We start from the raw sequence: 26,928 nt of genomic DNA, 5'->3' as shown, positions 1-26,928 counted from the left end.
TTTAAGAGGAAATAAGGCATGTAAATGTACCATTTTCACGAAACCTGTACTTTTGTTTTCAGTGATAATTCAAAAAACAATGCAGGTGTTCCTGTTCTGTCAAGTTGGCTGAAACATACATTGCAGCAGTTGAAGGTCCTGAAGAAAATCCAAGAAAAACAAACAGGTACTTTTTTAAAAAAAAAAAATCAGATGTATATTGTATATATAACAAAGGGCAGCTTACAAAAATGATGAGAGTATAAGTGAAAAGTACCTTAGTGAAAAATAAAAATTTCTGATTATTAAGGAGAGTAAAGGTATAGATCTGTCTGTGATATTATGTTGAACAGTCAAGATTGCTTAATGTGTACCTTTAAAAGGTTACCTATCCATGTCGACTTTACAAGATGAAATTGTTATTGGATAAGTAGAATAAAAGTGATGAAAACTTCAAAATATCTCCGAACTTCTGTCACATGTGCATCATAAAATAGCTCTCATCTGAAGATCTGAATCAGGGTGCAAGAAAAATTAATATTTTTATTAAAGGAAAGAGAAATTTCAAAGTTTCAGTGTGGTTTTAAACTTTATTTAGTTGCCCTTCCTTGATTTGCAGTTTAAGACTTGATTTAAATGAGCTTCATTGTATGAGCAGATAACTAGAAAGTTTAGAAATTTACAACATAAAGTAGTCTTACAGGATCACTAGATCAGTCATAGTGTATCTTTTTCTTTTCTTTCAGAGAACCTCTCCACCACCCACTTTGAAGGAATTGAGATCCCTGAGGTGTTTCAACCTGATGTAAAACCAAAGTATGTAACTTGATCATTAAATAGTTCTATTAACTTCAAAGTAGCCCTAATTTTCTTTGCCTTTATGATTCATTATAAAATCATAAATTAAAATCGCTTTATCTGTGAATAAAACTAAAATGAATGTTTACCTTTGTTCTCCCTATGGCAATCATTGTTGGACTGCCTATCCAGAGAACCAAGTTTGAGTTCTGTCTTTATTATCAAATGGTTCTTTTGGGTCATTTGTATTTGATGTTAGCTCTTAGGCTATAAGCTTGTTAATCTAAAGGAAATCCTATCTTTTGGCAATCTTTCCACCCACAGGTTGCTCCCAGTACTACTTGATATCACAATAATGATAATGGAGACTTCATTGTTGAGGAAAACATATCAGCATTATGGTGAATTAAATAACTTTCTCTAATGCACCCATTTGATACAACATTAAACATTTATTCATTCAAGTTCAGTAGGCTCAAGATGGGCACACGATGGCATAGTGGTATTATTGCTAAACTGTTAACCTGGAGACACAGGTAATATTCCGGGGACCTGGATTTGATTTCCACCATGGTAGATGTTGGTAATTGAATTCAATAAATACTAGAAAAATCCTAGAATAAGAGCAGATTGGAATAGAATTTATTGTCGTGTGCACTCGCATGTATGCAGTCAAAGATTTATAATATTGCCTCTTGACACCAACTTAGGCACAGATCCTTTAAGTGTTATGACAGAATGAAAAAGTAGATAATAAAGATGAGCATGGGAATACAGAGATTAAAAAGTCCAGAATAATAAAAAGTATATTTAAAATACTCAAGTTCTAATCCTTTTTCACTGGATTTCTGAACACAAGGCCTCACTGCCTCCATGTTCTAACCTCTGTCCCAGATTTCCTTCTCGGACTTATTATTCCAGCTGGCCCCTGCTTTCTTTGCATCCTCCTATGGGCTCTGGCTCCCGCTCGCTTCCAGGACTCAATCTCTGCTCGCTCTGTTCCCGCTCGAGGCTCTAGCTGCGATTTACTTCCTGGACGCGACCCCCACACACTCCGCTCCCGCTCCCACACAAGGCTGGTTTTGGACTCAGTTCTTTATTCCGTCCTAGTAGGGTACTTTAAGAAGTTAAAAGTTGAAAGTGACGGGAGGAAAAAAACTGCAAGAGGAATGCAAAAGAAAGGAAGAGGAACTGGCAAGCAGAGGAGCTCTAGCTGGAGCATCTTATTGTGTCATCATCTTAATTGGAAGAATAATGATGACCATGAATCCTTCATCAATTATCAGGAAAAACCCATTTGGTTTGATGATTTCATTTAGGGAAAGAAACTGTCATACTTACTTGGTCTGCCCTGCATGTGACTCCAGACCACAGCAATGTGGTTGACACTTAACTGCCCTCTGGCAATTGGGGATTGAGGCTAAGCCAATGATTCCATCCTGTGAATGAATTTTAAAAACCTTGAAGATTGTTCCTAAAAAGCATTTTCTTACTGAAGTATTTTTTCAGTGGTTTCTCATTTCTGTCAACAGGAATCCTTTCTCAGAAAGCATCAAAGGGATGCTTACAACCTTGGCTACAGCAACATTCAAAGTCGGTCTGAAGGTTCATCCCAACGAGCAGGATCCACGAGTGCCTATGATGTGCCGGGGCAGCTGTGCATATACAATACAAGCAGTAGGTGAGCCTCAGTGATGCATTACTGTATATAAATTAGGATGTCTATTTAAATGTTTTATCAACAAAATTAAGTGAAATTACTTTTAATAATCAGCTATGTTTGCTAAGTAAACTGTTGTCTGAGTCATAACTTTAAAACCTTGTTGACTTTATTCTCTAAAACTGACATTAACTAAGAGTTGTACCTTGTATACAATTTTAACATTAGTTCAGGCATCTGAAATCAATGGCTCTGTAGTACAGAACTTAAAAGCTGACTTCTTATATCTCTTTAGCAATGTTCAACAAGACTAAAGTAAACATTTAGGATGGTTTTATTCTTACCTTTCCAGAGCGTTTTCTAGCAGATGAAGAAAAGCCACTGTTTGGTCACCTACCATGTAGGCAGGTAGGAATGATGAAGCTTTTTATACAATTATAAGGACTGTTGAGCAAACAATGAATTTGAGATTATATTGGAAAATTTAAACAGCTATTGAATTTTTTTCTGGAAGTATTTTAAAAATGCTGAAGATTAATTTGTCAACAGTCCTACTGGGAAAAACCTTACCATGCAAGATATGTCTATAAGACCATAACCATAAGAAGTAGCAATAGGAGTAGGTTGTTTGACCTCTCAAGCCTATTCCGCCATTCAATAAAACATAACTCATCCAGCATCCTGGCATCCACTTGTTTGGTAGCCCTTGATTCCTTAACTGATCAAGAACCTATTTATCTCAGCCTTAAATATACCTAAGGACTTTTCCCCGTAGCTCTATGTGGCAGGGATTTCCAAAGACATTCAACCCTCTTTATTCTGAGGCTATGTCCTCTGGTCCTTGACTCTCCCATGAGGGGAAACATCATCTCAGCATTAACCCTGTCAAGTCGTCTAAGAATCCACTATGTCTCAATGAGATCATTGTTGATCCTTCTAAATTCCAATGAGTGAGTCCTAACCTGTTCAACCTTTGCACATAAAACAATTGTTCCATACTTGGGATCATTCTTGTGAAGCATCTCTCAAGTAACTCCAATGAAGTAATATCTTTCCTTAAATAAGGGGACCAAACTGCTCTCAGTACTTCAGATCTGGTCTCACCAACACCTTGTACAATTGCAGTAAGACTTCCTCACTCTTGCACTGCAACCTCCTTGACATATGGACCAGCATTCCATAAGCCTTCCTGATTCCTCCTGCATCTGTGTGCTTGCTTTCTGTGTTTCATGTACAAGTACTCTCAAGTCCCTTTGTGTTGCAGCATTCTGTAGTTTTGCTGTATTTAAATATTGCTTTTTGTTTGTTCTCCCTTCCAAAATGAGCAATTTTATATTTTCCTACACTATACTTGCCAACTTATTGCCCACTTATTTAACCTACTAATATTTCTGTTAGTTGTTTGTATCCCTATCATAACTTGCCTTTCTACCTGTTTTAGTTATCTCTAAATCTCTACTGTCGATTTGATTCCTTCCTCCAAATCATTAATATATTTTGGGGAACCAGTGGAATCTCACTGGTTACAGATTGTCAACCTGTGAAAGTTTTCCAATTATCCAGGAATTATCCTGAAACCAAGGATTTTATAAAATTACAACTAAATCATCCACTGTTTCTGTCGCTAGGGTCCTATGATGCAAGCCATCCGGGTCAAAGGATGTATCTGCCTTTAGCTTCATTAGTTTGGCTGGTACTACTTGTGGTGATAATTTTTAAATTCACCTCCCTTATTCTGAAATATTAATGGGATATTTGAAGTATTTTCCACTGTGAAGACTGGTGTAAATTGTCTCTTTAACTCCACTCCCATTTCCTTGTTCCCCATAGCTATCTCCCCAGTGGCATAGCCTCAGCCTCCAAGCCTTCTGCTGTTTTTAAACTTATTTGTATTTTTGTTTGGTCTAAAGAATTAAGATAGTTGGTCTTTGGGAAGTGATCCAAAATTTAATTCATATAAGTGGTTCCAGAAATTATGCATCTTCCTGTAATATTTTAACTTGTGACAGGTATTGGCTTTGAAATGTTTTAGGATGTTCAAAGGTCATGAATGCACTACCTGAATTCAAATTATTTTACTCTTTCTGTTTGAGCTATATTTTCAGAACCGTCATGCATCTAGAATTGTGTTTTATAGGATGACTGTCTGAAGGCATTAACTCGATTTGCTGCATCGCAATGGACTGTGAGTTCCTTGCCTGTAGTTCAGAATCAATACGCTCGACTGCTATCAGGTTTGTGTGCTGTATCATTTGAATGTTTGAATAAGTGTGCACCACTATCATTATAACTTTATTTGCAAGTCATTTGTCACTTTTGATGTTAATTGAACGTAATTAAAATGCAATTTTAATGAATTGGTCTGCAGTATTTGGTCTTGTGAAAGGCAACTTAGTTTTCTATGAATTTTTTCCTTTTCTCAGTTCTGATACCTGATGATGATAAGACTCAGATTTCTCCATCTATTCTTGATGTTGACATGTTCCATTTATTGGTAAGTGGCTGTTTTCTTAACTGTTTAATTTGTGTGATCATTCACTGAGCCTAGGTTTAGTAAGTGAATAGTTTTGTTTTCGTTACTTGGAAGTACTGTTGATGTGTGTACAAAACCATTTTGATATTCTTCTTCTTGTTCCCTAAAATGGTTTAGAATTTCTTCAAAACTTTCCTAATATTAATGGAAAGGTTACATCCATTCTTAAGTGACATTTAAGATTGTAGCATCAATCTCTTCAGTTTGTGACGTTGATTTTACAAAACACATCAGGGTTTTTCTATTGCGTGAAGTCACTGATACTCAGGGTTTCTTCAAATGTCATCTTTATTTTTGAATCAAATTTGAGTAAAATTATATCCTAAATTATTCTGCCAAGTACAGTTTCCTTAACTAAAATTATTATCTCACGGTTTTATACCCCTATTCCTTTTCCTCTTTCCTTAATGATCTTATTCCATTGTTGGATCTTGCATTGAATTTGTCATCCTGCCTTGTGTTGTCTACTGAGCATAGGAATTTTTGGAGTCAGTGACAGTATTTTGGCAGGAAACCTGTTATAGCATTTTGAACATCAATAGGCTTTAAAGGTTTCCTTTCAAGCACTTGAATTGACTTTTTTTGTTATCCACTTTGACAATTATTTGGCCCTTGGAGTTCATGCCAACTCTTTGTAGAGCAATCCATTTAATCTCATCCCTAAATCTGACCCGTTAGGTGTGGAAGCTTATTTCCATTGTATCTTTCTATTTTGTTTTGTACTGAAAATGTGTTGCTTGAAAAGCACAGCAGGTCAGGCAGCATCCAAGGAACAGGAGATTCAACGTTCCGGGCATAAGCCCTTCTTCAGGAATCATATTGTGTTTTGTATTCTATTTTGTCCTTGCTCCCACAACCCTCTGTAAGCAGTGCCTTGCTGGCCATTACTACATGCTAATATTTGGAAAAAAAAGTCTTTCTCCTATTTCTCCTGCATCTTTTGCCTAAGACCTTACATCTGTGTTTCTTCATCATTGTGGTATCATTTTGGAGTCATTCATATTCTGGCAGCTGTCCATTGTGCAGCCAACTGCCATTTTACTTATTTATGATATTTTTGATTTGATTGTTCAAAACTCTATTTCCTCATTCTTCCCTCTAAAATATGGTTCCCATAGCATTTTTTGTGACACTTATTCTCCCTACAGGTGAGCCTCGTGCTTTCTTACCCAGCTGTGCACTGCCAAGATTTCACAGGAGTTAGCTTAGCTGTTGGTCACCTTCATCTCTTCCATCTGGTTACCGCAGCACACATTGTACAGATTTTACTGACATCTTCAACAGGTAATCAAAGAAAACTAACTTGAAGAAGTTTCTTTATTCACAGCAAATCTCCTCATCTAAGAGATTATTCTTATGAACCTTTATTGCACTCACTCCGAAGCCCATTATGTCCTTCTTATCTCCCTCATTAAGGTGGTGCTTCATTAAGACTTTATATAATTGAAACAAGGCTTTTCCATTTTTATACATTAATTACTTTTTAAGAAAGGCTGCCATAGAATTTGCTTCCTTAATAACTTGTTATATTTGCATGTTAAGTTCATGTGATTTATATACAAGCTTGCCTTACCCATCTATCTACATTTTCCAGACTATCCATTTAAAACAGGTTGTGGTTTTGTTTCCTTTCCAAGGTTAATTTCAGATTTCCCACCTTTATGTTCTATCTGTCATCAATCTTAACTATTAGTAATATCCCATTGTAGCCTCTTTGCTACTCCCCATAGCTTACTTTTGCATCTGATTTTGTGTCATTAACAAATATAAGTCCTTGATGTATATCGTAACTAGCTGAGACCTAAGCACTGATTCTTATGGTATCCGCCTAATTACAATCTACAAAGATGAACTGATTCATTGGTTATCAGTAGGAACAAATTTTCAACGTGTGGGCCATATTTGAACCTCCAATTCCGCCCCTCCCCAATTCTTCTTGGCGAACGAATATATCACATTTCATTTAGTTGTTAGCTTTAAAATTATATTATTTTGCATGTTTAAATGAATTTAAAATATATACAGCACCAGGTTATAGTCCAGCAGGTTTATTTGGAAGCATGAGCTTTCAGAGTGCTGCTCCTTCATAAGACACAGAATTTATAACAAAAGATTGCAGCGTCATGCAACTGAAGTGATATAATTGAACAAATTTAGATTACTGTTAAGTTCAGTTGCACGACACTAATCTTTTATAAATTCTATGTCTTATAATCCTGTTCCACAGCTGCCTGATGGAACAGTGCTCCGAAAGCTTGTGCTTCCAAATAAATCTGTTAGGAGAAATGAGAACTGCAGATGCTGGAGATCAGAGTCGAACAGTGTGGTCCTGGAAAAGCACAGCCGATCAGGCAGCATCCGAGGAGCAGGATACTCAACGTTTCAGGCATAAGCCCTTTATCAGGAATGAGGCTTATGGGCTAAGGGGGTGAGGCTGGGTGATGTGGTAGCTGGGAATGCGATAGATAGATGAAGCTGGGGGTGTAAGTGATAAGTCAGAGAGGAGGGTGGAGCAAATGGGTAGGAGGGAACATGGACAGGTCAGACCATTCAAGAGGGCAGTGCCGATTTGGAAGGTTGGGACTGGATTAAAGAGGGGAAGGGGAAATGTTGAAACTGGTGAAATGGCTGAAGAACATCAGGCAGAGGAGATGACCTGGGGGGTGCAGTGAGAGAGAGACTTATAGAGATCCTTGTAGAGAGAGGACAACTTCTTCAAGGTAGGTGTCCTTAGAAGAGGTTTTGCAGTAAGGTTATAGTCAACCTGTTGTGATTCTTAACTTTGTCCACCCTAGTCCAACACCAGCTCCTCCAAATCATGTTTAAATAAGTAACTTGTCTCCATGGTTTACTGCTTCTAGAGGAAAATACTATGGACCAGGAGAGTGCTGATGGAGATGAAGAAGCTGCTGCCTTAACATTGTATGACAAACTCAGGCAATACTCAGGAAGGTAAGATGCAATTCAAATCATGTATTGCTTTTGCAGCTCTATAGAAAAATGGGATTCTGACACATGAACTGTAGAAATCTAAATTGAAAATGCTTTGTAGGGTTTAGCTCTTTGGGATGTTTCATTGCATTTTGAGGTGCTATGTAAGTTGCTGCAGTTCAGTTTGAGAACAGATCTTTTGAATGGGACTTTTATCAAGGATATTTGCCATCCTATATCACCCTTGAACTATGTAAATACATTGGTTTTCCTGAACCTTGTCTATTAAAAGGTTTCTTGGTTAGCTTGAAATCTAGGGAAGTGAGTTCATCTCCATTATGGCAGTTTGAGAATTTGAATTAAATTTTGAAAATAATTTGTAACACAGAAGGCTCTGGTAAAAATGATCATGAAGCTGTTGGATTGTCATAAAAATCCAATTGGTTTTATAAGGTCCCCTTTTTCTATGTCTGCCATCAGTTCCATGCTAACATGAGCGACTTTGAACTGTCTAATTGGGCTATGAAACTGCTGGAAAGGAACAAAACTGAACTGAATTATATGCTACCTAATGAGACAAGGCAGCTTGTGTGCACATCCCCTTTCTTATTTCCGGAAGAATCCAGCAATTTGTTTTAAAAGTAGAACCTGAAACATTTGCAACCATCTTCATCCATTGATCAGTCGGTGATCCTTGTTGACCTCCTGCTGGGGGCTAACCATTGCAACTGCCAGTCTTTGGCCAGTTCATTTTGTTTGTCATAACATCAAATGGCTTGTCACATTGGACACAGCGATAACCCATTATAATGATGAAGTGTTCAAAAGCTAGCCACTTTGTGTTCTTGTAGAGATGCAAATGAGCATCTGTCTAGCAATGTAGAAAATAGACTCACACATGTTTTGTCCTCAGCAGGACAAATCCAACTTAGCCTCATTGTCCTTCTAGCATTCCTGAATGGAGCAATGGATAGATCTATCAGCAATGATAATGGCAAATTAGCCACCAGTTCGTTGGTGCACATCATTATGGAGCATAGGTCTTCAGTGCTATTGGCAGGTAATTTTTAGACTTGTGCTTATTGTCTCCCAGTGTGCAGGATTTCGCTACAGCGCATGGTTTCTGACTTTGTTGTAGTCTTGGTCAAAACATAGACATGAGATGAATTCATAAGGTGAGGCGAGCATGGGATGCCTTGAAAGAATCCAAAAATAACTTGTATTCATACAGTGACTTTACTTTCACAAAGTGATTTACCTAATTAGCTGAGGCTAAAGAGATTTGAGGACATATCAACTTTTTCGCAGCATCATACAGGAATGAAGATCATTTGAGAGGTGAAGATATTTTGAGAGAAAATTCCAAAGCTTTAGGCCCTTGGAAGCTGAAAGTGTGGCCACTAATAATTAAAATCAAGTATCTTTGAGGTCAGAATTGGAAACACACAAATGTCTTGGAGATTGTGCGACTGGAGGACATCACTTGAGGACGGACAAGGCCATGTCAGGATTTGCGAACAAGAATGAGAAGATTAAAACTGAGGCATTGTTTAACTCTGAGCCAGCATAGGTCAGCAAGCAGTGTGATGGGAGAACAGGACCTGGTGCCAGTTAGCAGTTTGGATGACCTCGAGTTTAATTAGTCTGCTATTAAAGCATAATTTGATTAAGTGAGACTAAAGAGTGCTAGAAAAATTGTCAGACTTGGTACCTTGCATGATGGAAGGTGGTTCTAGTTGTTGAAGCCAATCATCTCAGCCACAGGACTTCGCTGCAGGATTTCCTCTGGGCAGCAACTTCAGCACAAATATTTTTAGCTGCTTTATCAATGACCTTCCTTTGAACATAAGTTCAAAAGTGAGGCTGATGCAGGCAATTGCACAGTGACTCCGTTCATAGTTTAAGCCTGTGCACAAGAAGACCTGGACATTGTAAATGGCAAATAGTATTTGCAAAACGTGTGTTAGGCAATATCCATTTCCTACCAGAGCAGGTCTTAACTGCCTCTATGTGACATCAAGTGGCATTCCCTCTGCCTATTCTCACCTCTCCTCAGGGTTACCACTGACCAGAAAGTGGTTTGGAGCAAATTTCTGCAGATGCTGGAATCTACACAGAAAACTAAAAATACTGGGAATCACAACAGGTCAGGCAGCATCCATGAAGAGACAGCAAGTTAGTATAGATGACTCTTCATCAGAGCTCATGGTTTTCAAGCGAGTGAGCACGACTGGTTAAATATATTCAGTTACTACTGGAACAAGTCAGATACTGGTTATTCTCAAATAGAATTATTAACCAACTCATTCATCCAAGTGCCTGGATATGTGCAACTTTAACAGTACACATGAGCTTTAACATGATTCAGAACATTACTTTGAAAGACTGAAATAACTCCCTCTACTGTACCTTGGCAGGTGTGTATACCAATCTACAGGATGCTCTGCAATGAATGAACAAAGATTTTTCAATAGCATCTCAAGCCTGCAATCTCTAGAATCTAGCAAGGCAAGGGCAGCAGGTTATGGAAGCTCCAAGTTTCCCTCCAGTATCCTAGCTGGGACATTGCTTTGTTAGCTCAAAATATGGGCATCTCTAGGTTTCAGCATGATGTGGTATTATTTTCACCTTGTAGCCTGCAGCTGTTTTATTTAAAAAAAAAGGACCCCAAGTCTTTGTTCAGGACAGCCACATCCCAAACATAATGGAAATGTGTACTAGAAAAAAGCTTGTAATTTTTGCAGACCAAAATGGTCACTTTAAAGCAGTCAGCTCTTTGTATTTATTTCCATGTGTCAGAATTATTATTTATAAAATAAGTTTTATTTCACTGTGGCCAGTAACAGAACTGTAATTTGCCATCTTTAAACCAAAATATGATGATTTCTACAGATTTGTTTTTGCAAATTTTGAGCCAATAATGTAGGTTCAAATTTTTGTATTGTTACTAATGCATTCTCTTCTCCCTCTACAACTTTGTTTCATTTCATTCAAACAGTTTCATCGCTACTATCTATTAGAGTTGACACTTTGTATCAGAATATATGATTGCATTTGGCTTGTTGAAGCTTTCTGACTGATAAAATGCTCCATCTGGTGGCTTGGATGAGAAAATAATTAATATTCACTTGGTTGGGAGGCTTACACGAAAGACTGGTGGATGGGAAATGGATATTCTACATTTGATCTGCAAAATTTAAAATGTAGAAACAAACTATTTTAAGAATGTAAACTAATTTTCAGCATATTAGTGCACTCAGATTTGTTGAAGACTTATTGTCTTTAATTTATGTTGTGCATTCATCTTGTAATTTTTAAAACTTTATTGATGGGAAATTGGTGTCACTGGCTTGGCCAGCATTTCTTGACCAGCCCTAATTGTCCTTGAGAAGGTGGCCATGAGTTGTCGTCTTGACCTACTGCAGTCATTTGAGGTGCAGGAACATTCTACTCTCAGGAAAGCAATTCCAGCCGTTTTCAAAATTTTTTTAAATTTTGAGCAACACTTATTAGGAAGCGCATGCTGTCTGTGTCCTTTTCAGATGGTAGAGGCTGTATGTTTGTAAAATGTCATTTGAAGCAGCTATGGTGAGTTGCTGCACCTTACAGATGGTACATACTGCTGCTACTGTGTGTTGCTGATAAAGCTATTGAATGTTGATGGTGGATGGTATGCTGGTCAAGACGTCTATTTTGTTCTGAATTATATTGAGCTTCTTGATTGTTGCTTTGAGCTCCACCTATCCAGGCAAGTGGAGAGTGTTCTACCTCATTTCTGACTTGTGCCTTGTAGACGATGGACAGCCATTGGTGAGACAGGAGATGAGTTAATTGCAGTAGCATTACTTGCCTTTAACTGCTGTTGCAGTTATTTAGTTATAGGGTTCATCCAGTTCAATTTCTCATCGGTGCTGCCAAGATAGTGATTGTGATGGATTCAGTGCTGGTAATACTATTCAATTGTAAAGGGAAATTGTTAGTTTCTCTCTTGTTAGCAATGACCATTGTCCAGCACTATTTTGTGATGTATGTTAATTACCACTAATAATCTTGCCCACTGCTGTGCATATAGACACTGACTGCTTCAGTATCTGAGGAGTTGCAATTGGTGCTGAGCTTTTACCAACCATCAGCAAATACTTTTTTTTATGATAGGGGGAAGGTCATTGATAAAAGAGCTGAAGATTGTTGGGTCTAGTACACTATCCTTGTGCACTTCTGTACTGCTATCCTGTGACAGAGATGATTGACTGCCAATAATCACGAATGTCTCCCTTTGTGCCAGCTATGACTCCGACTAGCAAAGTGTTTTTACACCGATTCCCATTAACGTGAGTTTCATTCAGGTTTCTTGGTGCCATACTTGCTCAAGTGCTACCTCTATGTCAAAGGCAGTCACTCTGAACTCAGTTCTGGAATTCTTCTCTCTTTGTCCACATTTGGACCAGGTCTGGCAGAAACCAAACTCAACAACAGGGAGTAGATATTGCTGAGCAAGTGTCACATGACAGCATTGTCGATGAAACGAAGATTGTTATGAAAGTACATGCCGGGCTTTAATTGTCCTGCTTATTGTAGACAGGATTTCCATTTTGCCAGTTTGCTTAGGATGCGATTCACTTTTGGATTCTAAATAAGAACAAGCGATGGGGCGGGGGTGATGGAGGTGTGGTCATTAGGTTATTATTTTTAATATGCCATTACAAGCAACTAAAGATTAAGAAAGAGATGTTCAAAGCTAACAGGTAGCTGGCCCCACTGGTAAGGCAGTGTGACAGAGAGGCAGACAGAAGCAACTTGGTCCAACTGAGCAAAAATTGAACTTTGGAAAAGCCTGAGGCACAATTAGCTTGGTGAAAATTTGGAGATGGGTCTGAATAAGTTCGAATGAAGTTTCCAGAATCCAGGGCAATCCAGGAAAAGGGTGTGATCAGCCAGAATTAGTACAGGCATTGAGGCCGTCCAAGATGGAGCGGCTCTTTAAAGGAATTTCAAACCCAGATCATCAAGATGAAGAATTGTAATCCCTTGTGAAATATGAAAAGGCTTGATGCCTAAACCTCTCACTAATCTCTGGAGAAGGTTGCTGTGAAATTTCTGAGGTCTGTCTTGATCATTTGTTATTTTGATGTGTTCTGTTGACTATCTGATCACTTTTCCTAATCTGTATATATCTCATGTTAATTCTCGATGTTAGAATGTAAGCTTTTTTTTTGTCTTCTGCAAGTTTGTTATTTTATGATATCTTGTGGCTTTATTCTCTGCATTTTCTGAACTTCAAAACAGATCTTTACTTGTCACAAGTCATAACAACAGGTCCCATTGGGATATTCTCCCGGTTTCAGTGTCATTGCAATCATAGAGTCATAGAAACCCTACAGAGTGAAAGCCCCCCCTCCCCCTTGTAACACTGCACTTCCCATGGCAATCCAAGAAGCCTGCACATCCCTGGATACTATGGGCAATTTAGCATGGTCAGTCCACCTAACCCGCACATGTTGGTCAGTTGGAGGAAACTGGAGTACCCAGTGGAAACCCACTCAGACACTGAAAATATGCGAACTGTAGTTGCCTGAGGCTGGAATCGAACCTGTGTCCCTGGCGTTGAGACAGCAGTAAAGATAACTGAGCCACCATGCCACAATATTCTGCCATTGCATGCATTATGATGGAACTTTATTTGGGCTTGATTTTCAAGAGGCAAAGTTGCATGTGAAACATTAAACAAATTTAACAAAACCCATCAACCAATGGAATTTGTACCAAATAGTTTATAAATAATAATTTGTTCTTCCTGCTTTGGACCATAGTTAATTTTTCTAAGCACATTTGGTGAGGCAAGTTTCTTTCAAATAGGTTTCAGTATAATTGAAACTCAAACAACCTCTTTGAATGTATTGAAGCTAGATTGCAACTGAAAAGGCTGTCAGTACGGTCTGTTCTGATATAACGCAATAGTTCCATTGCTGTACAATCCTGCATTATAAGAAAATCATGTAATAGCAGCACCATTTAAACTAATGGGAGTGAAATCACGTTGTAGCCAATACAGGTAAGGAAAGTTTGCATTCTGCAAATGTTCTAAATTCTTCAATCATGTTACAGACAATTTGTGTTGATGAATTTGTGTTATAACAGAACAGACTGTAGATGAATCGCTAATTAAGATTTGATTACATCGTGAATGCAGTGTTGCATATTACTAAACTGTTCAGTCAAAAGTGCACTTTTTTGGGAATGCTCAAAGCATTGATAGTTCTATTTTTTACCTCCTATAGTGCCTTGAATTCAATGACCTCAGGTTGGCACCTGTGGCAATATATCAAGATTGGTATAATACCCTATCTACGATGTTCAGCCTTGTTCTTTCATTATCTAAATAATGTTCCAGCACCAGTTGAACTGCAAGGTAATTGATTTCAGAATACAAATTACGTCTTGGAATAGTTTGCTTCATCCTCTGCACTTTGAGATTAAGCCTTTTGTCAATGTATTAAAACATGTTTTCCACCTTTTCTCAGATAAACACTGCAAAATGCTTCTCAAAGTCCAAATATCCTTTTTTAATCCTTTATTGCAAAATTAAAGCACTACTAACTCAAATACACAAGACATCTAATCCTTTATTGTAATTCATTAAACTTGATTAGTTTTACCAAAACCGTAATCATCCTTTTTAGTCCAATACTTGGTGAAAACTGCTAAAATCAGGAAACTTCCTATAAAATAATAAAGCTTTTATGATATTGAAATGTTTGTATAGTATTGAAGTGTACAGAGGAGTTTAACAGTGAACCTGATTCGATTCAATTTCAGAGAATGGACCACACCACTTTGAACTGTTATGCTGCTATCTTTCCCTCCCAACAAATCTAATGAGTCTTTTCAAAACTGAGAATGATATAATTGAGCCATTGATACAAAGGTAAAATTCATGCATAAGAAGTAATTGTTTATATGTTGGTTAAATAATCTGCGTGATCGGAAGTAAATATTGAATGACTGGTCTTGCCTCAACTGACTAACATTCACCGCCATGAAATTTCTATTACGAGTTCAGTTATTACTTATGATATCTTAAAAGTAACACATGAAATTTTCCTTTCAAAATGTTATCTGCTTTCTCTTTTGAAAGTAAGTTAGTTTTTTCAGCCGTAGAAAATGATTAGATTTGACAATAAATCCATTGTTATGCAATTGCAGAGATTCTTTGTGTATATTAATATGGTATTTGTTGGAAACTAACATGCCTTGAAAATAAAATCTTAAAATTTCAGATGGTGTGGTGTTGTGGAAGTGCAGAGCTTTCTGAAAGGAGAGAGAACTGCGATTAGGTAGGCTTCTACCTTGTGGTTTTGTGATCAGATATAATTAAATTGGCAAATAAATGATATTCTTATTTAAGTTTCTTTTACCCTCTGCTCACCCCTGTTTCAGCTATCCTCGGGAGCCAAACAAATTAATTGAACTTCCTGATGATTACAGTTGCCTCATAAACCGAGCATCTTGTTTTACGTGAGTACGCATCTTTGTATTTGGATCTAACAATGATCTGTTGAAAACTGAATCATGAACTGCTGAATTGATTTTATTATGGTGTCATTGAGTTTATTATAGTGAAGTTTTGTGAACAAGGTTGAAGAAGCATAGTTGTCTCCACATTTTGATTTTAAAACCACCAAAACAAGGATATTTGCTTGTGGATGCATGCACCTTATAAAACTATTTTGAGACTTAATTTGCTCATCTCTGCCTAAGATACAAATGTGTACGGCATGCCTGGAACAGCACTAGATATATCTAAATGAGATGTGTCAACCCAATGAAACTACAGCGCAGTACACCATATACGCTCACAGCAGAAGCAACATGTTATCAACAGAGCTGAGTAATTCCTTAACTAACAAATGAGATCAAAGATTTGCAATCTTGCCACATCCAGTCATGGGCAACCAACCACTGGAGGAGGCATTGTGAATTTTCCCAGTCTCAATAATGACAGTGCATAGCGTGTGATCTTAAAACAAAAAGCAAACTCAAATATATTCACCCCTTTTCAGCCAAAAGTGTCAAATAGGTTCGTTAATTGAGGTTGCATCTGAGGTCCCCACCATTAGTTTAGAAGGGGAGAGAGCAGACCAGAGTTTGTATTGAACCATGAAATACAATTGAACAGTCATGCAAAATAGACTGATGCCTGCTTCGTAATGGATGATGCAATACCACATAATAGATGTAGATTAAATGTTTGTAGTGATGAAGATGTAATATAGATAACCATTTTTGTATTTATAGATTAATCATTTTGAGTATTTGGAGATTCTGGGATTGTTTTTAAAAGCTCAATGGAAATATTCCCTTGAACACACTTTTAAACAAAGTAATTGTTGAAAACCACACTAGTTATTTTGTTGGTCATGATTATTTGAACTCACATGAGGGAAAGCAGATAACTGTTTTAATTATTTCATTGCTGTCCTGATTGAATACTACCTGCAGTTTTGAAACTTCTATTTGGATTTTCAGTTGGGAAAAGCCTGCTCCAGAACAAGCTGCTCAGCTTTTGTCTACTGTTTTAGAGACACCTTTACTGAGAGATCAAGCAAAAGCTGGTTGAGATTCTAGAAGAGTGACTGTAAGAATTTAACAATTTCGTATTTTCTGAACAAGTAGGGTCTACCAAAACGATAGAGAAATGGTGCAACATTAGTCACTTGACCAAATGTACAAGAATGACAGACTTAGAAAAATTCTACACTTTACTTTTCTTACTTAAGAATAACCATTATTAGGACCAAATGTGCTTTCTAAGTGCATCACTCCAGAGAGAAACCTTTTTCTTTTCTCATTACTTGAAATGTATGCCTTGGATTATTTATTGTTCACATGTATTTTTAACGTTTGTCATCTATATTGATACTTACATTCATAATTTCATTTCACAAATAGTGTTAACTAATTCTGCATTTTCATTGAATGGGTTTTGTTTTATAATAAATTGGTAATTTTGTATTTATTGAAAACACCTGGTTAATGGATCTTTTCAGTCAAAATCTAATGTAGAGAAGGCAAAAGATTGTCCATATCGGGCGGGACCTGGTGATGTAGTTTATATTTTACGTTGTGACCTGTGGAACAAAAATGCACCCCTCCCATCTTGGTTGTGTCATAGAAGTGACAGCTCATCCATGATGGCTGATACAGAACAATAACAGGAAAGACCAGGTGTACTGCATCTTATGATATGAAAATGGACTTGGTAGTTACTGAGACTTCTAAGATGATAAGTAAGTTGACATTTTCACTGGCCAGAAGATCCTTGTGATTGAAACTTACATGAAGAAATTACATAATGTACTCCACAACCACCTGATGAAGGAGCAGCGCTCTGAAAGCTAGTGCTTCCAAATAAACCTGTTGGACCTGTGTGATTTTTAACTTTGTCCACCCCAGTCCAAAACGGTTCCTCTGCATCGCAATATCTGAAAGCAGATTGGGCAGGCACATATAAATTGCGAGGGTAAAGCAAAATGATTTTGACTGTAAAGATTGAGTTGGAAGTTTGAAGTAATTCTCCTAAAAGAATTTTAAAAATACTCTCTGTATCAGAATTTGGAATTTATTGTTGTATTTATTTTTATAAGAAAAATACAGTGAAAAGTATTCTAAGTCATCCTACCATAGCACATAAATTAAAGACAGAAGTCATGGTAAAATCATAAGCTACAAAAGTAAATGTAAGGCAAAGTTCATTCAAGTCCATTTAAAGGCTCCTGGTCACGAAGAAAGCTGATGAAGAGATGATAGACACAGCTGGAATGAGAATAGCACCCATGTTGAGAACAACACGACAAGACAAAAACCAAAACGCTGGGATGACACTCCATTGGGCTGAAAGCCTCCGAAGAAAAACAGTCGCCAAGAATGCCCCTTGAACAAACAGTGGGCTGGGGTAAGATCGCACCTGTGGATAAAATAACATGCCAAGATATCGGAACACCTAGCCAAAAGCGCTCTCAGAAGAGTAAGATTGAGCTGGAATGCCATTGAGATCTCAAAGCAGGGCCAACTGTTCCACAGGTGGAGACCAACACACCAGGAAAGACAGCCATTTCAAACTGCCAGAAGCAACTGCTGCTTAGAAGAAGCTCACAGCTTAAGCTTTTATGTGAATATATGATGAAATTGAAGTTATCTACATTAATTGAAAAACATTGAAAACATCAAAAACAAAGTAGTGGAGGCTAATGGAGTAGATAAGCAATACGCTGCTACTCTGCCGCCACCTTGATTAATAGTTGTAAAAATAATGCACACTATCAGCAGTGTCACCTACAAGGTATACTGCAGAAATTCACCAATGCTGCTTAGTGCTTTACAAACCCATGACCACTACCATTTTATAGAACGAAGACAACAGAAACATCGGAACTCCAAAACCTGCAGGTCTCTTTCTAAACCAGTCACCACCCTGACTTGGAAATATGTGGGATCAAAATTCTGGAGCTCCCTATTAACACTGCACCTACACCAGTGATCTGCAGCAGTTCATGAAGGCCTTCCTTCTTGGTGGAACAAAAGATGGTCAATAATTGCTGATACACATAGTGATGTCTGTATCCTCTGTATTTAAAAAAAAAATGAACACACTAAAACCTCTGTCTCAACAAGCTGATCCAGAGTTCAGTAAAATCACCCAGTTGGATCAAATTGAAGTTGAAACTAAGTGAATTCCAGCATGGTACTGGGTGAAATATAGGATTCTGATAAGGAAATGAAAACCAACTCTCAGACTTCATGCAGAGGGTGGTACGTGTACGGAGTGAGCTGCCAGAGGAAGTGGTGGAGGCTAGTACAATTGCAACATTTAAAAGGCATTTGGATGGGTAAATGAATAGGAAGAATTTAGAGGGATATGGGCCAAGTGCTGGCAAATGGGACTACATTAGGTTGGGATATCTGGTCAGCATGGACAAATCAGACTGAAGGGTCTGTTTCCATGCTGTACATCTCCATGTCTGTATGACTTCTAGATTCCCTACAGTGTGGAAACAGGCCTTTCGGCCCAACTAGTCCACACTGACCCTCTGATGAGTAACCCACCCAGGCTCATTTCCCTACATTTACCCCTGACTAATGCACCTAACACTATGGGCAATTTAACTTAGCCAGTTCACCTGACCTGCACATCTTTGGACTGTGGGAGGAAGCCAGAGCACCCGGAGGAAATCCATGCAGACACTGGGAGAATATGCAAACTCCACACGGACAGTCGCCCGAGGCTGGAGTCGAACCTGGGACCCTTGCGGTGTGAGGTAGCAGTGCTAACAACTGACCCACCGTGCCACCCTTGCAAATGAAGAGTAGAAGTGGTTTAGCAGTTACTGTGACCACCCAATTATCGTCAAGAAATAGTAATGATAGCCTATGAAATTCTAATGGCAGGATATTTAGAAATGTATAAGAACCAAATATGAGTTAACATTTTTTACTGGCCAGGATATCCATGTGATTGAGGCAATGACTGGAATTTCTTTTGTGCACTACATAAAAGTCCCCTCATGAGTCTATTGGTTTTAATCCTTTTCAAGTCTATGGAAATGAGTTAAGAGGTCTCTGAAATTAATCAAAGATAATCATTGAGGACAAAGTCTAACATGAAAGATTTCTCCTGTCTATATTCTGAGAGTGGCTCTCAGGTGAGTCACTAACAGCCATGAAACCTGGGTAAACAAACATGCCAGATCCCATACATTTCAATCAGGGGTTTAGATGCCAGTATTACTGCTTTTACAAGGATGAGAATAGTCAAGTACAGATATGTCAGGTAGCAAAGACAGAATAAAAGGGATAGTGAAAATGAAACAGAAGGAGGTTTACAATTGTCAGATTGAATGGCGACCTGTCTGGTAGCTGGCAGTGTTAGAGATGTCAGACATCCTGTTTTCATATTTAGAGGCAGGAGAACAAAAGACCTAACGGGCTCACGACAGAATTTAGAGGGGTCTGTCTGGACAAACCAGGGTGTGCAACTGTAGCCAGACATGATGTGATACTTGAAAATCATCCTGTTAAATGATGTACTTGTCTCTTGCATTCAGAGAAACCTTCATAATTGAAAGCAGAGTTTCAGTACATGATGGGAAAAGCACCTCATTTAACCAAATCAAAGTAGTTAGAATTTTCCACTCATGTTTTTGAGTAAGACTGATGATGCAACAACTTGGAAGGAACACTTGGAACAGTTTGAAGCTCTGTTTAGGAAATTACAGTCCATTGTTTGGGTTGTTCATCTTGCCAAGATAAGTAAAAAGGACAAGCATTAGTAGTATTCCCTGCCATTAACCCTCATCAGGAAATGGAGGTTTTTGACCATGTATGGTTTGTATCACAAGTTTGTACTGAATTTCAGTGCCCTTACTTCTGTACTACCTGATTTGCTCGTAGCAGGAAAATTTGCAGGTTTAGGATGGGTCAGGGAGAGTTGTGGGTGTTGGCTGGGTTGTAAAGATTTGGGTGGAATTGAGCATCTTGGGTATGAAGGCAGTGTCAGATCAGAGTCAGGTCAGTGTTGGGGTTGGCGGTCAAGTCCAGGTTGGATGTCAGGCATCATTGAAGAGTTGGGAATGCCTCAATGCTGAGGTGAGAGTCAGGAGGATCAACTTAGTAGTTACCCCTGGAATTGAATATGTATTCATTCCTTGAATCTTTCCTGGGAATCTCTTAAGCTAAATCAGAATAATTTCACATCTTCAACTCTAAATCGGTGTTGGTATTTTTGTTTGGAGCATGTTTCCAGCTTCAAGAGTAATTGCCATAGAACTAGCTGGGTCAGGATTTCTGCAAGGTATTGCCACACAGCACCTGTCTACTTGGCTGCAATGGTGACCTTGTTCTTAGAAGATTTCGGCTGTGATTCTTTGTCGGAATTTTTTTTTGTCTTCACTACTCTTCAGATCTTATGGTCTTTCGCTATTTCTATCTATGATTATTACCCCATCAGTGAAGGAAGGATTAATTGACAGCATTATCAAGCAGCATTTACTCACCCGTAATCCATTGCTCAATGCTGAATTTCAATTCTGCTATAATTGGTTAGCTTCAGAATGAACAAATTAACTGATTTCCAGAAATAAAGTATAAGTGCCCTTGATCGTCAAGACAACATTTGATTTGTGTGTGGCATCAAAGAGCTTTTTTTTCTCTAATTCATTCATGGGATGTGGGAATCTATAGCTATACCAGTATTTATTGCCCATTTCTCATACACTGGGCAAAGTATGATGAGCTGTCGCCTTGAATCAATGCAGCTCTTGGGATATAAGGTCTTCCAGGTCAGGGGTTGTATGTAACTTCGAAAGGAAATGAAAGTTATGGTGTTTTCATGCATCTCTGCCTTTGTACTTTGAAGCCGTAGAGGTCATTGGTTTGGAAGTTGCTGTTGAAGGAGTCTTGCTGAGCTACTGCAGTGCATCTGTGCTTTGATGATGTAAGTGAATGTTGAAGGTTATGAATAGGGTGATAATTTTGTAGGCTGCTTTGCCCTAATGGTGTCCAGATTCATGCATGTGTTACTCCTCAGCCTGGCAAGTGGAGGGTATTCCATTATGCTCATGATTTGTGGACAAGTACTCTGGAGATAGAGGCTGAGTCACTTGCTGCAGAATTACTAGTCTCTGACCTGTTCTTGTAGCCACAGTATTTAGTCCAGCTCAGATTCTGGTAATTGTAATTTCCAGTGTTATACTCAGAAAGAGGACTGCACTTAAACAATGTGTTAGAATTTTATTTCAGATGGCTATGCTCCATGAAACACCCATCACTAAATACTAGCTCCCATATTCATGCAACCGATTCTAACCCAATGAATTTATTAATATATCCATCACCTGGATCCTCATTCCATTAGATCTAAGGGATTATTTTAGACCATATTAGATGATAGTATCTGGGACGAAGAGATTGGGGGATTCCGTGTGGTAATGTCACTGAATGTCAAGGCTTCTGTCTTGTTGGAGATAGTCATTGCCTGGTATTTGTGAGGCAAAAGTGTTACTTGCCACTTATCATTGCAAGTCTGGATGTTCTCCAGATCTTCCTGCATTTAGATATGGACTGCTTTAGTACTTGCTGAGTTGTGAGTAGTGCTCTACATGTACATTGAGCATCCCTACCTTTGACTTGATGATAGGAGATAGTCATGAAGGAAACAGGAAAATGGTTGGATCCAGGACACTATCCTGTACAACTGCTACAGTAATGTCATTGGACTAAGATGATTGACCTTCAGCAACCCATAACATTTTATGTTAGGTATGACGACAGCCAGCAAAGATTTTGCTCTGATCACCATTGACTACAGTTTTGCTTAAATGATGGTCAAATGTTGCCTCAGTGTGAAAGGCAATCAGCCTGACTTCACCTCTGAAGTTGAGCTCTTTAACTATGTTTGGACAAAGTCTGTAATGAGGTCAGAAACTGGAATGCAACTGAGTATTAATGAGTAGGTTGTTCTTTTGTAAGTGTTGAAAATGTGTTGCTGGTTAAAGCACAGCAGGTCAGGCAGCATCCAAGGAATAGGAAATTCGACGTTTCGGGCATAAGCCCTTCATCAGGAATGAGGAGAGGGTGCCAGGCAGGCTAAGATAAAAGGTAGGGAGGAGGGACTTGGGGGAGGGGCGATGGAGATGTGATAGGTGGAAGGAGGTCAAGGTGAGGGTGATAGGCCGGAGTGGGGTGGGGGCGGAGAGGTTAGGAAGAAGATTGCAGGTTAGGAGGGCGGTGCTGAGTTGAGGGAACCGACTGAGACAAGGTGGGGGGAGGGGAAATGAGGAAACTGGAGAAATCTGAGTTCATCCCTTGTGGTTGGAGGGTTCCCAGGCGGAAGATGAGGCGCTCTTCCTCCAGCCGTCGTGTTGTTGTGTTCTGCCGGTGGAGGAGTCCAAGGACCTGCATGTCCTCGGTGGATTGGGAGGGAGAGTTAAAGTGTTGAGCCACGGGGTGGTTGGGTTGGTTGGTCCGGGCGTCCCTGAGGTGTTCTCTGAAGCGTTCCGCAAGTAAGCGGCCCGTCTCCCCAATGTAGAGGAGGCCACATCGGGTGCAGCGGATGCAATAGATGATGTGGTCTGCACTTCTCCAAAACTTTGCTAATGATAGAAAGTAAACTGATATGGCAATAATTAGCCATGTTAGATTTAACCTGCATTTTATGCACTGCATATAGTTGGAGAATTTGCTGCGAAATCAGCTAGATGGCATTGTTGTAGCAACACTAAGACATCGTGACTTGTGACGTGGCGTGTTATGGACCACCCCTCTGCCATACAATTGTGGATTTGTTATCTAATAGAATCGTCTTTGTAGTATCCAGTACATTCAACTATTTTTTGATATTATGTGATGGTAGAGACTTCAAGCAGGAGCCAAAATAGATCTTAGCACTTTTGGCTGTATAATGAATACCTACCGCCCCATGTGCCTTGCAGTGACACTAACATCTTTGTCACCCAAGTCTATATGCATCCTTTTGCTGGATCATACTCCATGACTGACTCAGATTCTTTGCACAGTACTCCCCTGCCTTTCTAACCCTTCACTAGCCTACCATCCTAACCCCTTCACTTACATTATGTACATGCCCATTCACTGTAGCTGTCAGCATCTGCTTGACATTTACTTTGAAGAGTACTGCACTCAGTGTGTAAAAGAGAGTGTGGTTTCTACAATAACGTTCTCCACTGCTGGATTTGAGGATTCCTGGTTCAGTTCCTAAACGGAGGCCTCTGCCCAGGAAAATTTATCTAATCACTCTTGAGAATGGTGTTTCTAACCCTATTAGGAATTTCTAGGCCTAAAGTTTTTAAGTATCTTAAGTCTGGCTTCATCTCCCTCTGAGTTGCAAGAGACAGCGAAGTAGTGTGACATTATCATCACAGGAAGTGATGCACATACAATTTCATTAACCTGTCACATAGTTTTAGACTTAACCCTCTAATAGCTATACTGTGGAAACCTGTACCAAATAAGATTAATAATATACAAGTGCAACATAAAATGAGGTTGAAATAGCAGATAGCTCCCAATCCTACGGGAAAATAACATTTCATATTCTTTCCCATCAAAGTTTCAAGAAGTGAATTTCATCAGTTTATACTTGTAATTGACACCTGTGCTGAAATTTACTACTTTCTTTACAATTTGAAATAGATGTCCAAAATCAGGTGGGGATAAAAGTCGGGCACCAACACTCTGCTTGGTCTGTGGGGGCATGTTGTGTTCTCAGAGCTACTGCTGTCAGACAGAACTGGAAGGAGAAGATGTTGGGGCTTGTACTGCTCATACCTACACTTGTGGTTGTGGAGTCGGAATTTTTCTGCGGTGAGTTAAAACCTTAATCTTATTGTTGTAATCTCTTAGAGACTTACATCTTCACCAGTTCCTCAAGTAATAATCATGTTGAAGCATGAATCATTATAATCATGATATGGCGGTAACTCAGAATTGAAGCACTGAAATCCTAGCATCCGACTCTAGCATCCCGAAAGGCAACATTTCACTCACCTTTGGTCAGAGAGCTAAATTATAAGAATATCTGATGACTTAAGTCTTTATTAATAGAGGAGAGAAGAATTTGTTCCCAAATTCAGTACTTTATAAAAATAAACTAAATTGCATATAGTTTTTACATTATTATGGTTGTTGTGCATTTTCAGAGTTCGAGAAAGCCAGATTTTGTTCCTGGCTGGAAAGACAAAAGGGTGTTTTTATCCACCGCCTTATCTTGATGATTATGGAGAGACAGATCAGGGATTGAGGTAAAAAGTTAAAATATTTTTGATACAGATGTGAGCTGTACGTTTTAGTGAAAGAACATGCACAAGTTCAGATTGCTTTAAAATAAATGTTCCAAAGGTTCTCTGCATACACTTGTCATGTAGTCTTTTGTTTCAATGTTATTCTGTATGATTTATTCTGTTTAGACCACCTGTTTCCTGATCATGATGCTAGAGAAAAGAATATTTTTGATACATGTGGCCCTACTTTGTGAATTTCTGCAACCGTACAAGTCATCAAATTTTAGCTAATTGATGAAAGGTTTTGCCCATTGTCACAGTTTATCCCTGCAATATTTAATATGATTCTCAAGGCTGGAATAATTTGCCAAATTGTTATTAATCTACTTTTCATCTACACTATCTTTAACGTGAATGAATTTGTTTATCCCTCAGTGAGTCCCAGATATCGATGACTATAACTGCTTGAGCACTATATTTTTTTTCTTGAGGTGAAGGAGGTGAATATATAATAATAAATACTTGACAATGGTAATCTTACTTGAATTGCTTTTTTCAGACGAGGGAATCCCCTTCATCTCTGCAAAGAGCGGTACAGGAAGCTGCAGAAACTGTGGCAGCAACATAGCATCACAGAGGAGATTGGTCATGCACAAGAAGCAAACCAGACACTAGTTGGCATCGACTGGCAGCACTTGTGATTAATTTCTAATAGAACTGTAGGCACTCGGCACATCCTGAAGCAAAAAAAAGTCCTCTTGCCAGAAGTCAGAGGATCAGGTTTAATGAAATACACCTCAGGCCACCCATTTTGAAACACTTATTTCAGAATTACAGTGACTTTGAGAAAGGCTACATTACTATTCACCTGTCATTATGAAAATGTGGATTGCATGTGAAGTGCGTATTTTAAAGACATGTCATTCACTTTATTTGCACTTGAAATTTTCTCCACAACGGTGGAACGTTTTGGGATAATAAAACCCACATCTTCAAAGCCACTGTTTTTTAATCATAATTATTTATCAGGTGTTGGAGTAATGCAATATAGACATCCAAAGTGTGTTTCTGTGCTCTATAGTTAGTGATGTCTCATGAACAATTTTGGGTCAAATTGGAAAAGATTGCCAGCCTTCAATTAGAAACTTTTTTTTTGCTTTCCCTCTCTGACTTGATTCCATAGTAGTTTACTCACTTTACACCAATTTGTGAATGTGCTTTCTTAAGGTGTGCATCTGGTTTCAGTCAACTAATCAAACTTTGAATACAGTGGTCACTAGAATAAGAAAGGATTTCCTTGACTAAAAGAGCAGTTTGCCACTGTTCTACTTGTGTTAAAGATCTTACTATTTGTGTGTTACAAAAAATATATTGTAAAATGTGTTTAAAGGATATATAAAGCTATTTTATAATGTGCAGTTTACTATGAATTTATTTTTTAAAGAAGTCGTATGCAAGCAGTGGCTGTAATCAGGGCAGTTAACTTAGTGTTTTTTTTAAATTGCAAGAATTAACTAGAGGTTTCTTGAGATCTACTTTTAATAGGAATGATAGTGAGCAAAGAGGAAATGCTTGTAGTTTTAATTTACTTGTCTTTGCTTATTTGGAGCATTATTTTATCAGATATTCAATTCAGACTTTAGTCAGAACCTGCATGTTAACATGTACCTTGCAAAACTCTGATTCTGTTGCTTTTGGCTGGAGTTGATCATGGGTTGTTTCAAGCGTAAATTATTCAGGCAATATACAATGCTTTGTAGAAGCTAGTAAAGAAATGTCTCTGAAACAAAATGAAATAAGTATGATTAAATGGATATTTTAGGTAAGATAGTCTGCCCAGCATTTTGGAAGATTTTGCTCCATAATTATCCAAATTCATGATACCTTTTTGTTTTATTGAGAATGTAGTAAAATGAGCGAATTAATTGTGTTACAACTTTGACAACTTCATAGAATGTGGTCAAATATGGATTGGATTCAGTTCTTGTTTATGTTGTGAATTCCTAAGTGGTCCTAATGTATATTAATTTGAATGGGTAGACTCATTTGATTTAAAACTAATTTTGCATATGAACATGAGCAACATATTTTGTGACTACGTTTGCCTTCAGTAGAATCTTTTCCTGTTAACAGCTCTGGCATATGGTTTAAATGTGCAACACATCATTTGACACTTCCAAATGAGTTGTAGACAGTTAAAATTGGTGCTCAAAATGTGAGTAAATTTATCAGAA

The 26,928-nt window shown here is 38.3% G+C and overlaps 1 protein-coding gene across 2 annotated transcripts in view; it reads left to right on the top strand.

The window, feature by feature from the left end:
• Window positions 1–26,606, top strand: part of ubr2 (ubiquitin protein ligase E3 component n-recognin 2) — a 141,158-nt gene extending 114,552 nt beyond the window's left edge. For both annotated transcript variants that reach the window (XM_060831419.1, XM_060831418.1), the window contains exons 33-47: window positions 63–166; window positions 726–795; window positions 2,310–2,458; window positions 2,790–2,845; window positions 4,575–4,671; window positions 4,861–4,931; window positions 6,119–6,254; window positions 7,832–7,922; window positions 14,180–14,310; window positions 14,718–14,826; window positions 15,179–15,235; window positions 15,339–15,416; window positions 24,108–24,278; window positions 24,614–24,715; window positions 25,254–26,606. In XM_060831419.1, coding sequence (XP_060687402.1) covers window positions 63–166; window positions 726–795; window positions 2,310–2,458; window positions 2,790–2,845; window positions 4,575–4,671; window positions 4,861–4,931; window positions 6,119–6,254; window positions 7,832–7,922; window positions 14,180–14,310; window positions 14,718–14,826; window positions 15,179–15,235; window positions 15,339–15,416; window positions 24,108–24,278; window positions 24,614–24,715; window positions 25,254–25,395 — 1,564 coding nt within the window. In that variant the 3' untranslated portion in view covers window positions 25,396–26,606. The remainder of the gene's footprint in view (window positions 1–62; window positions 167–725; window positions 796–2,309; window positions 2,459–2,789; window positions 2,846–4,574; window positions 4,672–4,860; window positions 4,932–6,118; window positions 6,255–7,831; window positions 7,923–14,179; window positions 14,311–14,717; window positions 14,827–15,178; window positions 15,236–15,338; window positions 15,417–24,107; window positions 24,279–24,613; window positions 24,716–25,253) is intronic.
• Window positions 26,607–26,928: the final 322 nt, after the last annotated feature.

This window comes from Hemiscyllium ocellatum, chromosome 10 (assembly GCF_020745735.1).
Source record: "Hemiscyllium ocellatum isolate sHemOce1 chromosome 10, sHemOce1.pat.X.cur, whole genome shotgun sequence".
In the NCBI taxonomy this organism is placed as follows: Eukaryota; Metazoa; Chordata; class Chondrichthyes; order Orectolobiformes; family Hemiscylliidae; genus Hemiscyllium; species Hemiscyllium ocellatum.
This window is presented reverse-complemented; position numbering and strand designations above follow the sequence as displayed.